General features: G+C 38.6%; 1 protein-coding gene across 1 annotated transcript in view; it reads left to right on the plus strand.

Annotated features, from left to right (window-relative positions):
- LOC150082363 (multidrug resistance-associated protein 1-like) overlaps positions 1-17269 on the plus strand; it is a 266340-nt gene that overhangs the window by 19806 nt on the left and 229265 nt on the right. The window contains exon 3 of the mRNA XM_090379234.1: positions 7521-7646. Coding sequence (XP_090235360.1) covers positions 7521-7646 — 126 coding nt within the window. The remainder of the gene's footprint in view (positions 1-7520; positions 7647-17269) is intronic.

The raw sequence follows: 17269 nt of genomic DNA on the forward strand, positions 1-17269 counted from the left end.
TTGGGGTGGCAATGCCACAACATCCTCATAATCAAAAAATGCTAGCAATATGGCTTTTTTTTTTGCTGTGCACTTGCTGAAATTTGAGGGAGGGAAGGAGTCTTATAATGGTAACTGTTCAGTTTCAACATCACATCTGAAAACATGCATTTCATCTCCATCTATACATTTCAGAAATGTCTATTTGCTGATTGCACATTCAAGCAAATTGAAAATGACTTGTTAACTGTATTCATGTCATTCCTCTGTTAACAGCAGTGGTACAAACCTTGCAGAAATATGCCTTGTGTTCAAAATTTTTGTTAAAGTAGAATGATATGATCTGATATGGACTTAAAATAACATATGAGAGTCACCTTATATAAGCTACAATATAATGATATGATGATCTGAGATAGTTTTTTCAGTGATTTTGTGAACAGGAACATGGACAGCCCATGAGATTTTGTCAGTGATATACAGGAATTTTGCTAGCAGAGATAAGGAGATTATTATCCCATTGTATTGGTTGCATCTTGAGTACTGCATACAGGTCTGGAGGCCTCATTTTAGGAAGGATGTGGATCTGCTGGAACTGGTGCAGAGAAGGGCAATGAGATTGGTGAGGGGAACAAAAGGGTGCTCTTATGACGAACCTTAGTTCTGCAAATTGCAGTGTCCAGAGACTAGCACCTGCAAGGAGATCTGATCGAGGTGATTAAGGCTTTGAATTGATTGGGTAAACTCTTATGTTGATGGTATCCTTCCTCTTGCTCAGACTACACGTGAGGGGGCATAAATTCAAATTCAGGAAGGATGGTTGCAGGATAGATGTGCAGAAATTTGCCTTCTGCCGGTGGGTAGTTTATTGTTGGAACAAACTTCAAGCAGGTGTTGTACAGATCTAAACAAATTATGGTTTAAACACATTATGCTTTGTCACAATATACCATATTGTCTGAACCTTGAGCAATGAGCATAATCTGGGTACTTTTTTTGAACAGTTCTCATCTTTCAGTGCAGTTTCAACAAATTATTAGGATTAGTATTAGCATCAGTTGAGGCATATGATGTAAGAAAGCAAGCTTATAGAGCATCAGCCAAAAAAAACAAAAACAAAACTTCCCATTTCACCCTTCCGGTCACTCCAAATGTTTGTCTAGTTCAGCCTTAAATTTATTTAAGCTATCAACTTCCACAACAACAGATGGAAGTCTGTTCCAGAAATCAACTACCCACTGGCTAAAGGCAAACTTCTGCACATCTATTCTACAACTATCTTTCCTCAATTTGAACTATGCCTCCTCAGGTTCTTAATCTCAGCCAGTGGAAGTATCCCATCAGCATTGCGCCTGCTCAAACGATTCAATGCTTTGTATAACAGTAGCCACTGGCAGAGGTGGAAGTGATTCTTGCACTGCTTCTATTCAAATGAGCAGAAGTCTGAAAAACAAGATGCAGGATATTTCAGAGACTGCTGGTAGTCATTGCGTTACAAGTAAACACATGGGTTGTGTTAGGGTAGCTAAGAATAGAAACAGGTGCATGTATACCTGCGTGTACACCAATGCTAGGAGTTGGGTAAATAAATTTGATGAATTTGAGGTATTGCTCAAAACATCAAAGGCAGATATTGTTGGGATATCAGAGACGTGGTGTCACACAGATATAAGTAATGCAGAACTGGAATTTGGGGAATACAATGTATATAGAAAGGATAGACAGGACAGGAGGGGAGGAGGGGTTATGCTATTAATTAAGAAACACATAAAGTCAAAGGAAGTGAAGCCAGTTGACATCGATGGACAGGGCAGTGTCGAGTCAGTTTGGTGTGACATAAGCATAGGGAAATCAAAATTGAGAGTAGGAGTGTGCTATAGGCCTAATGACTCTGATGAGTATAATAATATATTGTACAGGGAAATAGAGTGGGCCAGTAAATCAGAGAGTCTTATAATGGGGGATTTTAATTTCCCAGATATTGACTGGAATTTGTTGGTTGGTCACTCGCACACTAGCAAGTCTTTTGTGGATTTATTGGATGATTGTTTTCTACATCAGCATGTTCGTGAGGCAACAAGAGGGAGCAATACTCTTGATCTGATTATCAGTAGTGATTCTTCATGCATTAAGAACCTGCAGATAAATGAACCACTAGGTGGCAGTGATCACAGTGTGTTGAAGTGGGATTTACTCAAGGAGGTAACTACCATCAGAGGTAAAGGGAAGGGTTTTTGTTTTCGTAAAGGCGACTATGATGGTCTGAGACAGTATTTAAATTCTATACAGTGGGACCAACTGATGATGTTACCAACAGCAAACTCAAAATGGGAAGCATTCAAGGAACTAATCTTGGTGTCTGCCAGGCTTTACATACCAACTAAGAAATATTGTTCAAGGTTTAGGCCTAAATGGATGTCAGATGGACTAATGAGACATGTGGCAGAGAAGAAAAATGCATGGGATACATACAAATTAATGGGTGACATGGAAGCCTATGATAGATATAAGTTGGTCTGTAACCAAGTCACAAAGGAGATTAGGCAGGCAAAGGCAGACTACGAAAAATCCTTGGCAAAGGATGCAAAGAAAAACAGGAAGGAGTTCTTTACATACTTGAACTCGAGAAGGAAAGGGATGAATCAGATTGGTCCACTGGATATTGATGGTTCAACAGTTGAGGATCCTGCTCAGGTGGCTAACAATCTAAACGAGTATTTTGCATCTACATTCACGCATGAGGAGTTATTCAGGAAGGAGAATGATGTAGGTAAAGTAAACATTGGCAGTGAGCTGGATGATTTTGTAATAACTGAGAGGAAAGTGGAGGAGAGATTGTTGAGGATAAACATAAAAAAGGCACCTGGGGTGGATGGGATCTATCCAGTTATATTAAAGGAGGCAGCAAAGGAAGTATGCAAACCCCTAGCCATAATTATGAGAGCTTCTTTGGACTCAGGGGAGGTACCCATAGACTGGAGATGTGCAAATGTAACCCCAATTCACAAAGGAGGATCAAAGGCTGACACAAGTAATTATAGACCTGTTAGTTTAACTTCTGTTCCAGGTAAATTAATGGAGGCACTGGTTAAAGAAGCACTGCAGGATCATCTAGACAAGAATTCAGTTATAGCTCAGACGCAGCATGGTTTTGTTAAGGGCAGGTCTTGCCTGACCAATTTGATTGGATACTATGATATAGTCACAAAAGAACTGGATGCAGGGAATAACTTTGATATTATATATTTGGATCTTAGAAAGCTTTTGATACTGTTGCACATGGAAGACTGCTGCACAAATTGGAGCAGTGTGGCATTGGAGGCAAATTGCTGCTATGGATAAGGGGATGGTTGAGTGGCAGAAGACAGAGAGTGGTAATCAATGGACACTGCTCAACGTGGACTAATGTTATTAGTGGAGTTCCTCAAGGTTCAGTGTTGGGTCCATTGTTGTTTTCGGTGTTTATGAATGATATTGATGATGGGATATCAAGTTTAATGTCTAAGTTTGCAGATGATACAAAGGTTGGCAGGGTCGTTAAGGACACTACTGACGCTATGCTGCTGCAACGGGATCTGGAAAGGTTGAACAGATGGGCTGAGAGGTGGCAAATGAAGTTTAACATTGACAAATGTAAAGTACTACATATGGGTAACAGTAACCCCAGAGCAATGTATCAACTCTGCGGTACTACACTGAGAGTGGTGGAGAATGAAAAGGACCTGGTGGTAATTTTGCAGGCAGATATGAAGTTCTCTGAGCAGTGCAGACGAGCTGCAAGAGTAGCTCATGGTGTCTTGTCAATGATATACAGGAATTTTTCTAGCAGGGATAAGGAGGTGATTATTCCCTTGTATAAGGCAATGGTTAGGCCACATCTTGAGTACTGTATACAGGTCTGGAGGCCTCATTTCAAGAAGGATGTAGAGCTGCTGGAACGGGTACAGAGAAGGGCAACAAGATTAGTAAATGGAACAAAGGGTTGCTCTTACGAAGAAAGGCTTAAGTTTTGCAAATTACAGAGTCTGGAGACTAGGCACCGTCGAGGTGATCTGATAGAGGTGTATAAGGCTTTGAATGGTTTGAGCATGCTCAGTGCCAATGGGATTCTTCATCTTTCTCAGAATAATCACCTCAGAGGGCATAAATTCAAATTGAGGAAGGACGGATGTCGGATAGATGTGCGGAAATTTGCCTTTGGCCAGCGGGTGGTTGGTTGGTGGAACCGACTTCCATCACTTGTTGTTGAAGTTGATAGCCTAAACAAATTTAAAGCTCAACTGGACAGGTATTTCGAACGAACGGAGGGGTGAAATGGGAGAGGGTTTTTTTTTTTTTTTTTGGCTGATGCTGAATAAGCTTGCTTTCTTGCATCATATGCCTCTACTAATGCTAATGCTAATGCTATACCTCAATCAGATCACCTCGCAAGTACCTGGTGTCTAGATGCTGCAACTTACAGAATTTAAATGTCTCCTGGTAAGAAAACCCCTTTGTTCCTCTCACCAATCTTGTTACCCTTTTCTGTACTCGTTCTAACAACTCTACATCTTCCTAAAATGAGGCCTCCTGACCTGTACTCAGTACTCAAGGTGTGGCCTTACCATTGCCTTATACGAATGTATAATCACCTCATTGTCTCTGCTAGCAAAATTCCTATATATCATTCACAAAACTCCATGATCTGCTCTGGCAGCCCATCTGCTCAGAGAACTTCATATCCGATTGCACAATTACCCCGAGATCTGTTTCATTCTCCACCTCCCGAGTGTACCTCAGTTGGTACGTTTCGCTTGGATTACTGCTATCCATATGCAGTACTTTGCATTTGTCAATATTAAACTTCAGTTGCCACTTCTCAACCCATCTACCTAACTTTTCTAGATCCTGTTGCAGTAGTATACTGTCTTTACTATCATTAACAACCCTGCCAACCTTTGTATCATTTCAAACTTGGACATTAAGCCTGATATACCTTCATTGATATCATTAATAAATACACAAAACAACAATGGGCCCAGCAGCAAACCCTGGGTACTACACTAATAACATCAGTCCACATAGAGCAGTGTCCATTTATTACCACTCTGCCATCTCCCACTCAACCATCCATCTATCCATTGCAGCATCTTGCCTTTAATGCCATACTGCTCCAATTTGTACAGCAGTCTTTCATGTGCAACAGTATCAAAAGCTTTCCTGAAATCCAAATATATGATATCAAAATTATTTTTTGCATCCAGTTCCTTTGTGACCACATCAAAGTACCCAATCAAATTGGTCAGATAAGACTTCTCCTTAACAAACCCATGCTGTGTCTGCAATATTACTGCAGTCTTGTCTATGTGATCCTGCGTTAGTTCTTTAACCAATGACTCCATTATTTTACCCAGAACAGAGGTTAAACTAACAGGTCTATAATTATTTGCATCACTCTTTGAAGCCTCTTTGTGAATTGGGGATGCATTTTCACATCTCCAGTCCATGGGAACCTCCCCCGAATCTAAGGATGCTCTCATAATTATGGCCAATGGTTTGCTTACTTCCCTCGCTGCCTCCTTCAATATAACTGGATAAATTCCATCTGCCCCAAGTGCCTTTTTTATGTTTAACTTCATCAATTTCTCCTCCACTTTGCTCTTCTTTATTACAAAATCATTTAGCTCCGTTAGAGTTTAGTAAATTTCTGTCCTCTCCTTTACAGAATTCCTCATGTGTGAATGTAGATGCAAAATACTCATTATGTCTGTATATCTAAAGGTTCTCTTAACTCTTAGAGACTTGTGACCATCTATCAATATATGGTGCTGTTTACAGGTAATGTTATCAGTTTTTATATTTATGATAGTTTCAAAAATCGACATAGAAAGACATCCTTACAGTGAAATTCAAGGCAGTGGGGACTTGTATAAACAGAACTTGAAGAATGTTCTGGAATTTGTATCCAAAGTTGATGAAACTGAATAAAATAATGTTTTTATTTTTGTTTCTTTTTTTTGCAGAATTTTGAATCTGGTTTTATTTTTGATATTAATTTTGCTCTGATGTTTGACTATGAAGTTACAATGGGAGAAAATTAATATTTAAAAACATATGTATTTCTTCTAAATTACTCAAAAAACCCATACCATGTATACAGTCCAGAAACTACTTGTGAAAGTGTTAATGGCTGTTGAGCAAATCTGTGATTTGCCCAATTCAAGATGATGGTCAATTCTGATCTCATATTCTCTGTATTCCCTATGTCTTCATCTGTTTGTGTAAAATCCTTTTATATAATAATATAGCTACTTATCCTCTTTTATTGTTTGTATTATGCTCCTCCACTTGAACTTGTGGTTATCTTTATGCTGAAATACTGTTTGTAATTAGGAGTACATGGCTTGCATAAAATTGTAATAGCTTTTAACTTTTAATAGCAATTTACTTTCTCAATATTTGTCTGTATAGATTTTCATTATACTTATCACAGTCAATTTGCCTATAACATACTTCTCTTATATTTGTTTTCTAGCCCTGTAGAAACCAAACTATCACACCAAACTGATTCAGCATTAGACTGGCCATCCACTTCAACTGAGTACACTGCCTGAGGATTCAAATTCTGCATCCCTTATGTTTAATATTCTTATAATGTCAGCATTTGATGACTTAACCGATTAATTTGATGACTTCAAATTTATTTATTATGCTTCTAACATTCATGTATAAGCAAGCATATACATATGTGTGTCTGTTTTTATTCTTAATATTCCAAACACAGCCCATATATTTGCTTGTTCCATGAGGATCCCCAGCAGATCTTGTAATTCCCCATACCTTGCTTTCCAGGCTGCTGCATGGCCAATAAGTGTACTGCAGGATCAATTCACTTCTGCTGTTAGTCTGTATATTCTTCCAAACTACAGTTCCAAGTTCTAATTTACCTTACACTGTCTCAGTAGCATCACCAAATATTCTTGCACCCATTATATTTAAATGTATCCCACTCCTGTAAATAGTCTCTCTTGTTAATGAGTACAAGCCATGCTGGGAAAAATTCTACCCCATGAGCCTTGCACAATCTCTCTAGGGCTGAAGTGATTGACAAGGCTCTCATCATGCATTCCTCTTATCATGTCTGTACAAAATTCCAGATACTTTCAAATTTAATCCTAACAATAAAAAGATTGGAAACCTAAAATACTGGAACTTACCTCCCAAGCATTTGGGAAGTAAGTTCTGGTATTTTAGGTTTCCGATCTTTTATTGTCATTTCAACCTTAGAACTAAAGGTTATCCTTAACATTAATATAATTTAATCCTAACTCATGCCTTTTTCTCAACATTGCCATATGATTGATAAGGAAATCCTCAGATTTCCTATTTTTAATAGATTACCATTTTGACTAAATTTCAAGTGTCTGAATAAAGTAGGGGTGAGCCAAGAAAAGCAGTAGTTAAGTGAGTTCACTGTATATTATTTCAATTGATACTTTATTGTCGAGTCTTAAATTTGCAATTTAAAATTATTAATTGATTTCTTTTGCATTTTTCAACAGATTCTTGTATGTCTTCTCATTGCCATATCTACAGCTGAAATCTTCCATAAATTTTGGCGATACACCAATGATGAGGAAGTTTTCCCAGTAGAATACTACACTCCTTTCATCAGACTCATAACTTATGTAAGAAAATTAATTAATTTTTAAATATTTATATTAGTTTATAAAATATTTATTTCCCAACTATTAAAAAAAAATATAGTTTGCTTACAGTTTTATAAGCTAAACCATATATTGGGTAAATTTTTTATAATTACAAGAAATTTATAATTCTTTTTCATTTTCCATTTGTGGATATTCATGCTGATTTGCAAATATTTTTAAGTATAGTATGTAAGGATTAAATACTATGCTTAAAAATAAAATATATGGCTACTTTCAATTAATTAATAATTATTAATGTATCACATAATAAATTATATTTAAGTCTTTAACTTTTCCATGAATGTCTAGTACACCTAATGTAAACTTTTTTTTTTCTATGGGCTTCATGGAATATTTTTTTACTTTAATCACTTTTTGCAGAGGGGGATAATATATTTACAGTATATACACCTTGAACATATTGTAGCAATTTACTTCTAATATACACATAAAACCTTTTTAAAACCAAAGAAGAAAAATAGATGCTGCTAAATTTTAATGAACAAAATTTGAAAAACATATTCTATGTGTTTCTAAGGAAGAATGTGGATGATTTTGCAGTAGTAGAGAGAGAGAGAGAGAGAGAGAGAGAGAGAGAGAGAGAGAGAGAGAGAGAGATTGTTTACTTACTTTAAAATTGTTCTAATTACATCACATAATGTAAATAAAAAATAATTTAGTAAAGTACAAATGGATTAAAAGTTTCCCAAGCATCACATTCAAAACCTTAAGTTAAAAAACCTGTTTAATTTAAAAATTTATATCATATATAGTTTGGATAGCAGTAGTTGTCAGTAATGAATAGGAAAAACCAATGAGAAGCACATCACAGAGTTTATCAATGAACTGTTGAATCATGTCAACTTAATTGACATTGGGGAACACGCTGTTTTGAGAAGGAGCATGTCAAACTGATTAAATGCAATCATGGTTTCCCGTGATCATGTAATTTACAGTTGTGACTATGGAAGAGTTTTTTGAAATTTAAAGTCTGGAATGTGATTTTTGGGGAAAGTTTACCAAAGTGAGTGCTCTATAGCATTCAAAGAATTAATCTTGGAAGCTCCTAGGCTTTTCATACCAACAAAGAAATACAAAGGGTACTAGGAAGGTTTTGCAATATGACGCAACAATGAATCACAGGAAGCTGCTTGTTGCTGCATGTTGAGACATGTTCATTCCTGCATAGTAGCCGCCGCGCCAAGTCGATGGGCTCAGTTATTCATTAGTAGTGAGAGTGTAAAGTGCTTGCGATGGCATCGTGGTCACGAAATGAGATAAGGACAGTTTTGCGGTATAATTTCGTGCGTGGTTTAACCATAGACCAGTGCTTAGAAGAAATGACTCTTGCACTAGATGATGATTGTCCACATCGTACAACGATATTCAGGTGGTATAGAGAATTCCAAAGGGGAAATTTCACTCTGGAGGATTCTGAGAGGCCAGGAAGGCCACGAACGTCAGTTACGGAGGAAAACGTTACTGCTGTGAGGAAAATGCTTGACGAAAACAGGCGAGTGACCTACCAACAGATAGAGGATACTTTGGGCCTAAATGCACCAGCAATTCGTTCGATTCTGCAAGATCATTTGCATGTGAAGAAACTTTGTTCTCTCTGGGTGCCGCATCAACTGACTGAAGAGCAGATGACACGACGTGTGATTGGTGCCGAGAGATGTTAAAAAAGTTTGATAAGGGACAATCTCGGTATGTGAACAACATCGTGACAGGTGACGAGACTTGGCTGTACTATTACGATCTGCCGACCAAGGCTCAAAACAAAGTTTGGGTCTTTGATGATGACGACACACCCGTAATTGTCAGAAAATCCCGATCTGTAAAGAAGAAAATGATAGCTGTATTTTTCAAATCGAGTGGAATTGTGGAACGTGTCGTTTTGGACACGCAGAAGACAGTCACAGCTAAGTGGTATACTGAACAATGCCTGCCTAAAGTCATTGGATCTATGAAGAACCTGCGGCCAAAGTCAACAATGGACACCTGGTACCTCCATCACGATAATGCTCCAGCTCACTGCGCCAAAGCCTGCACCGAATATTTGACCACGACAGGACTGAAACTTGTCGAGCACCCTCCCTACAGTCCAGACCTTGCTCCCTGCGACTTTGCACTGTTCTCGCATGTGAAAATGAAGCTAAAAGGGAGGCGGTTTTCCAGTGATGAGGACCTTCTACGGGCTTGGGAAAACGAGTGTGCTTTACTCCCTAGTGAAACTTGGCAGAACTGGTTTAAAGATTGGTTTCGGAGGATGGAGAGGTGTATTGAATGTAGAGGAAATTACTTTGAAAAAATTAAATAAACAAAGCTGTATTGCAAAACTTTCCTAGTACCCTTTGTATTGTTCAAGATTTAGGCCTAAATGGATGTCAGATGAATTAATTAGACATGTGATAGAGAAGAAAAATGCATGGGATACATATAAATTAACATGTGACATAGAAGCCTATGATAGATATAAACTGGTCTGTAACCAAGTTACAAAGGAGATCAGGCAGGCGAAGGCAGATTATGAGAAATCTTTGGCAAAGGATGCAAACAAAAACAACAAAGAGTTCTTTGCTGGTTTTTTTTTGCTGTTTACCTATGTAAACTCTAGAAGGAAGGGGATGAATCAGATTGGTCCACTTAATATCGATGGTTCAACTGTTGATGATCCTGCTCAGGTAGCTAACAAACTAAATGAATATTTTGCATCAACATTCACACATGAGGAGTTATTCAGGAAGGGGAATGCCAGAGGTGTATTCAACTCTGGCAGTAAGCTAGATGATCGTGTAATAACTGAGAATAAAGTGGAGGAAAATTGTTGAAGATAACACAAGAAAGGCACTTGGGATGGATGGAATCTATCCAGTTATATTAAAGGAGGTGGCAAAGGAAGTAAGCAAACCCTTAGCCATAATTATGAGAGCTTCCCTGGACTCAGGGGAGGTACCATTGGACTGGAGATGTGCAAATGTGACCCCAATCCACAAAGGAGGATCAAAGGGGGAGACAGATAATTACAGACCTGTTACTTTAACTTCTATTCCAGGGAAATTAATGGAGGCACTGGTTAAAGAAGCATTGCAGGATCATCTAGACAAGACTTCTGTTATAGCTCGGACACAGCATGGGTTTGTTAAGGGGAAGTCTTATCTGACTAATTTGATTAGTATGATGAAGTCACAAAGGAACTGGAAGCAAAGAATAACTTTGATTTGATTGGATACTGTGATGTAGTCACAAAGGAACTGGATGCAAAGAATAACTTTGATATCATATATTTGGATCTTAGAAAAGCCTTTGATACTATTCCACATGGAAAACTGCTGCACAAATTGGAGCAGTGTGGCATTGGAGGCAAATTGTTGATATGGATAAAGGGTTGGTTGAGTGGGAGAAGACAGAGAGTGGTAATCATTGGACACTGCTCTTCATGGACTAATGTTATTAGTGGAGTCTTTCAGAGTTCAGTGTTGGGTCCATTGTTGTTTTCTGTATTTATAAATGGTATTGATGATGGTATATTAGACTTAATGTCCAAGTTTGCAGACAATACAAAGGTTGGCAGGGTTGTTAATGACAGTACACTGCTGCAACAGGATCTAGAAAAGTTGAGCAGATGGGCTTAGAGGTGGCAAATGAAGTTTAACATTGGCAAATATAAAGTACTACATATGGGAAGCAGTAATCTCAGCGTAACGTGTCAACTGTGTGGTACCACACTGAAAGTGGTAGAGAATGAAAAGGAACCGGGGGTAATTGGGCAGGCAGATATGAAGTTTTCTGAGCAGTGCAGATAGTCTGCAAGAGTAGCTCATGGAGTCTTGTCAATGATATACAGGAATTTTTCTAGCAGGGATAACGAGGGGATTATCCCCTTGTATAAGGCAATGGTCAGACCACACCTTGAGTACTGTATACAGGTCTGGAGGCCTCATTTTAAGAAGGATGTAGAGCTGTTGGAACGAGTACAGAGAAGGGCAACAAGATTAGTGAATGGAACAAAGGATTGCTCTTACGAAGAAAGGCTTAAGTTTTGCAGATTACAGTGTCTGGAGACTAAACACCTGCGAGTTGATCTGATTGAGGTGTATAAAGCCTTGAATGGGTTGAGCATGCTTAATGCTGATGGGATTCTTCCTCTTGCTCAGAATAATCGCCTGAGAGGGCATAAATTCAAATTGAGGGAAGACAGTTGTAGGATAGATGTGCGGAAGTTTGCCTTTAGCCAGCAGGTGGTTGATTGCTGGAATAAACTTCCATCTGTCGTTGTAGAAGTTGATAGCTTAAATAGATTCAAGGCAGAACTTGACAAACATTTGGAGCGAGTCGATGGGTGAAATAACATTTTTTTTTTTTTGGCTGATGCTATATAAGCTTGCTTTCTTGCATCATGTGCCTTTGCTAATGTTATAGTGCTCTAGTGGAATGTTGCATACTCTTTCTACAGTCGTTAATGAATTGTGCTCTTGGCCAGTGGTGTCATATAGTGTGTGTGTTCAGGGATGATGAGATGATGTGTGTGTGTGCGCACATGCACACACACTACTTGTCTTTGAACCTTTTCAAGAAGCTCATTAACTTGATGCATTATAGCCACAGATGGTAATGTGCCATAAAGCTCTTAAGCAAACAAACAAAACAAGAAGCTCAAGTTGTCTTTTTATGTATGGTCTCCATATTTGAACACAGTATTCCATGTGTGGTCTTACAATCGCTTTATACAGTGGGATTATAACCTCCCTATCTCCATGCAAATGTTCAATAAATCATCAGTAGGACACCTACCACCTTGGCCTTCCTTACCTGTGTACACTGTATGGAGAGCTTCATGTCTGCCTGGTTCATAATCAAGAACTCTCTCCTCTTTCAATAGTCTTTGACTTGGCTCCTCCTAATGTATAAGTTATTTTGAGGTTGTTATTATTTAAGTAAAACCTTGCATTTTATATTATTAAAACATAGCTACCACTTTTCTCATCATCCGTCAATCCACTTTGAGTTATTCTGAAGGAGAGCTACTTGACACTAGTCATTAATACTCTCCTGATCTTGATATCTTCAAATTTTGACATCATTTCCTGTATCCCTCCTTCAATGTTTTTTAAGGAAATAAGAAGCCAGAACAGCCCGAGAAAACTGATCCTTGAGTGATCTCATTTTTAACACTAGCTCAATCCGAACAGTGACCATTAATTACTCCTGTTCTGCAGTAAGCTGAAATCCATTTAAAAATCTTATCCTTGATACCAGAATACTCAGGGTGCCTCCGTAGTCAGGTGGGCAGTAGTAGCAGTGCATAGCACACACTTCTGGATTAGACCGGGGTTTGAGCCCGTGACCACCAAATGTGGAGGATGCGGAAAGGTCTGGGAATGACCACTGCATATCTCCGGAGCAATATGGCCTTAGTTGCTAATGCTCCTAAAAACCAAACAACAACAGCAGAATACTCGGGTTATACTGCTTGTGCAGGACAGTGTCAAATGCTTTGCTTAAGTTAAAATAAACAATGTAAAAATTACTTTCTATATCCAGCTCATGAGTAACTCTTAAAATAGTTAACCAGATTAGTTAAACAAGATTTTTCCTTTACGAAAATTTCAAACCTTGCTGTGTTTTCTTCAGAATGTAGCTACCATATAGTATGAGGTGTAAAAAATTCAGCATTTCTGTGGAGAGTGAAGGAGAAAGTAAAAATTTTACAATAAAATGTTAAAGCAGTGAAGGCATCATGAAATGTTAAAGGCATCAGAAACTTAGATGTAAAGCATTGGTATAACCCTGTGTCTTTCATTAATTTCAGTAATACAGGCAAACCCCATAAAACACGGTACTTCTACAACACGTTTCACTCTAACACGATTGATAAAGTGCAGCAATCCTCGCACAACATGGTACTTATATAACATGGTTTCGCTCTAACATGGTTAGAGAATTGTGGCAACCTTGCATAACACGGTATTTTTGAGCTTTTATGCAGGGAAAACCTTACTATTATGTTGGATGTAATTTTTGCAAAGAAAAAAAAGTATTGGGAAATCCCCGTGTTAGGTTCTGTGCTACTGAACTTTTGCTTGTTGAACTTGAAAAAAATCTAGATTTCAAAGTTTTATTACTATTGGATAATAACGTGCCAGGCCATCCAAAAGATTTAAGTCATCCAAACGTTGAAGTGATGTTCCTACTACCTAGTACAACTTCTTTAATTAGATCAAGGCATCATATCTACCTTTGAAACTCATTACATCAGAAAATTGTTACAATGGATTTTGAAGAAAATTGATTCCGAATTGAATTGATGGAAAGTTGAAGTGATGGAGACATGGAAACATTTTTCAATTGTGGACTGTATCAGAATCATAGCTTTATCACTCAAAGAAGTAAAACTGTCAACATTAAATGCATGTTGGAAAAATGTATGGCCAGAGTCAGTTCATTCAGGAAATATGGTTGAACCGACAGAAAATGGAATCCGTGTGATAGTAGAACTTGCTAAGTCAGTAGGAGGGAAGGTTTTGATGGACTACTGAAGGACTACAGTACTGAAGCCCTTGTCAGTAGCACAGTTGGTAGAATCACTGTCATCCCCACACCTGGTGGTAAAGACCTAAGTTTGAATCCCGTCAATGACGGGAGGAATTTTTATAGGTCTTTTTCACAATGTGGCTGAGTTAGTCAGTCTCATGCAGAGATTGCATGGTTTTTTTCTCCTGGAAATTCTGTTTTTTTTTTTGTCCAGAAAAATAGAAAATCATCCTCAGAACACACGCAATTTGAACACACAGAGCAACATAGTCTTAGTCTCTGATGCTTCTAAAAAAAAAGATATGATTACTGAAGATGTTCAAGAATTACTGGTAGAAAAAGAGGCTGACGAAGCGGGTTTGGTGGAAATGGCATTGGAGCCAAATCAAATCAATTCAGAGGATCATGATTATATGATGAGAGCCTTGTCGATCAATTCGGCCCTGGAAAGATTGTGCAAGGCTCAAGGGGTAGAATTTTTTTCAGCCTGGACTGTACTTGTTAACAGGAGAGATTGCTTCTACAGGGATGGGATACACTTAAATAGAAAGGGTGCAAGAATATTTGCTGATGCTATCGAGGCAGTGTTAGGTGGGTCGGAAAACTGCTAGCTTGGGGGGATACAAAGACTAATAGTTTAACAGTAACCGCAGGCAGAGGTGAAGGTGATTCTTGCACAACTTCTATTAGAATAAGAAGCGACCTGGAGCGAGAGGTGTTGGGGGTTTCAGGGACGGATGGCAGTCATCCTGGAATAGTTGGGTATATGGGATGTGTTAGGGTAACAAGGAATAGGCATAGGAGCATGTATGCTTGCATGTATACCAATGCTAGAAGTATAGTAAATAAATTTGATGAATTTGAAGTGTTGGTCAGGACATCAAAGGCGGATATTGTTGGGATAGCAGAGACGTGGTGTCACAAAGATATAAGGAATGCAAACCCGGAATTTGGGGAGTACAATGTGTACAGAAAGGATAGACAGGACAGAAAGGGAGGAGGTGTTATGCTGTTAATTAAGAAAAACATAAAATCAAAAGAAGTGCATCCAGTTGATATAGATGGACAGTGCACTGTTGAGTCAGTTTGGTGTGACATAAGCACTGCAAAAGCAAAAATAAGAGTAGGAGTGTGTTATAGGCCTGACTCGAATGAGTACAATGAACAATTGTACAGAGAAATAGAGTGGGCCAGTAAATCAGAATGTCTTATAATGGGGGATTTTAACTTCCCAGATATTGACTGGAACTTGTGGGTTGGTCACTCACACACTAGTCAGACTTTTGTGGATTTATTGGATGATTGTTTTCTGCAGCAGCATGTTCGAGAGGCAACCAGAGAAAGTAATACTCTTGATCTGGTTATCAGCAGTGATCATTCGTGTATTAAGAATTTGCAGATAAAGGAACCACTAGGTGGCAGTGATCACAGTGTGCTGAAGTGGGATTTACTCAAAGAGGTAACTACCGTCAGGGGTAAAGGAAAGGGTTTTTGCTTCCGTAAAGGGGAGTACAGTGGTCTCAGACAGTTTTTAAATTCTGTACAGTGGGATCGACTGACGATGTTACAAACAGTAAATTCTAAGTGGGAAGCATTCAAGGAATTAATCGTGGAAGCTACTAGACTTTTCATACCGATGAAGAAATATTGTTCAAGGTTTAGGCCTAAATGGTTATCAAATGAACTAATGAGACTCGTGACAGAGAAGAAAAATGCATGGGATGCATATAAATTATCAGGCGACGCAGAAGCCTGTAGCAGATATAAGCTAGTCTGTAATCAGGTCACAAAGGAGGTTCGGCAGGCAAAGGCGGATTACGAGAAATCTTTGGCAAAAGATGCTAAGAAAAACAGCAAGGATTTCTTTACTTATATAAACTCTAAAAGGAAGGGGCTGAATATGATTGGTCCACTTGACATCGATGGTTCGACTGTTGATGATCCTGCTCAGATAGCAAACAAACTGAATGAGTATTTTGCATCTACATTCACACGTGAGGAATCATTACAGTTTTAAAATGGAAGAAGGTCATCAAATTGTAGCAGTGTGCTTAATGATTTTGTAATAACTGAGAGCAAAGTGGAGGAGAAATTGTTGAAGTTAAACATAAGAAAGGCACCTGGGGCGGATGGGATCTATCCAGTTATATTAAAGGAGGCGGCAAAGCAACTAAGCAAACCCTTAGCCATAATTATGAGAGCATCCTTGGATTCAGGGGAGGTTCCCACGGACTGGAGATGTGCAAATGTATCCCCAATTCACAAAGGAGGTTCGAAGGGTGACACAAATAATTACAGACCAGTTAGTTTAACTTCTGTTCCGGGTAAAATAATGGAGTCACTGGTTAAAGATGCATTGCAGGATCATCTAGACAAGACTGCAGCAATAATTCAGACACAGCATGGGTTTGTTAAGGGAAAGTCTTGTCTGACAAATTTGATTGGTTATTATGATGTGGTCACAAAGGAACTGGATGCAAAAAATAATTTTGATATCATATACTTGGATTTCAGGAAAGCTTTTGACACTGTTGCGCATGGAAGACTACTGTACAAATTGGAGCAGAATAGTATTAAGGGTAAGTTGCTACAATGGATAAAAGGATGGTTAAGTGGGAGAAGACAGAGGGTGGTAATCAATGGGTGCTGCTCTTCGTGGACTAATGTTATTAGTGGAGTCCCACAGGGTTCGGTGTTGGGTCCACTGTTGTTTTGTATATTTATCAATGATATTGATGAAGGTATATCAGGCTTAATGTCGAAGTTTGCAGATGACACGAAGGTTGGCAGGGTTGTTAATGACAGTAATGGCAGTGTGCTACTGCAACAGGATCTAGATAATTTGGGCAGATGGGCTAAGAAGTGGCAACTGAAATTTAACCTTGACAAATGCAAAGTACTGCATATGGGTAGAAGTAACCCCAGAGAAACGTACCAACTGTGTGGTACTACACTTAAGGTGGTAGAAAATGAAAAAGACCTGGGAGTAATTGTGCAGTCAAATATGAAGTTTTCTGAGCAATGTAGACAGGCTGCTAGGGCAGGTCATGGGGTTTTGTCAATGATAT

This window comes from Mastigoproctus giganteus, chromosome 8, assembly GCF_048544385.1.
Source record: "Mastigoproctus giganteus isolate SK-2022 chromosome 8, ASM4854438v1, whole genome shotgun sequence".
NCBI classification, from domain to species: Eukaryota; Metazoa; Arthropoda; class Arachnida; order Uropygi; family Thelyphonidae; genus Mastigoproctus; species Mastigoproctus giganteus.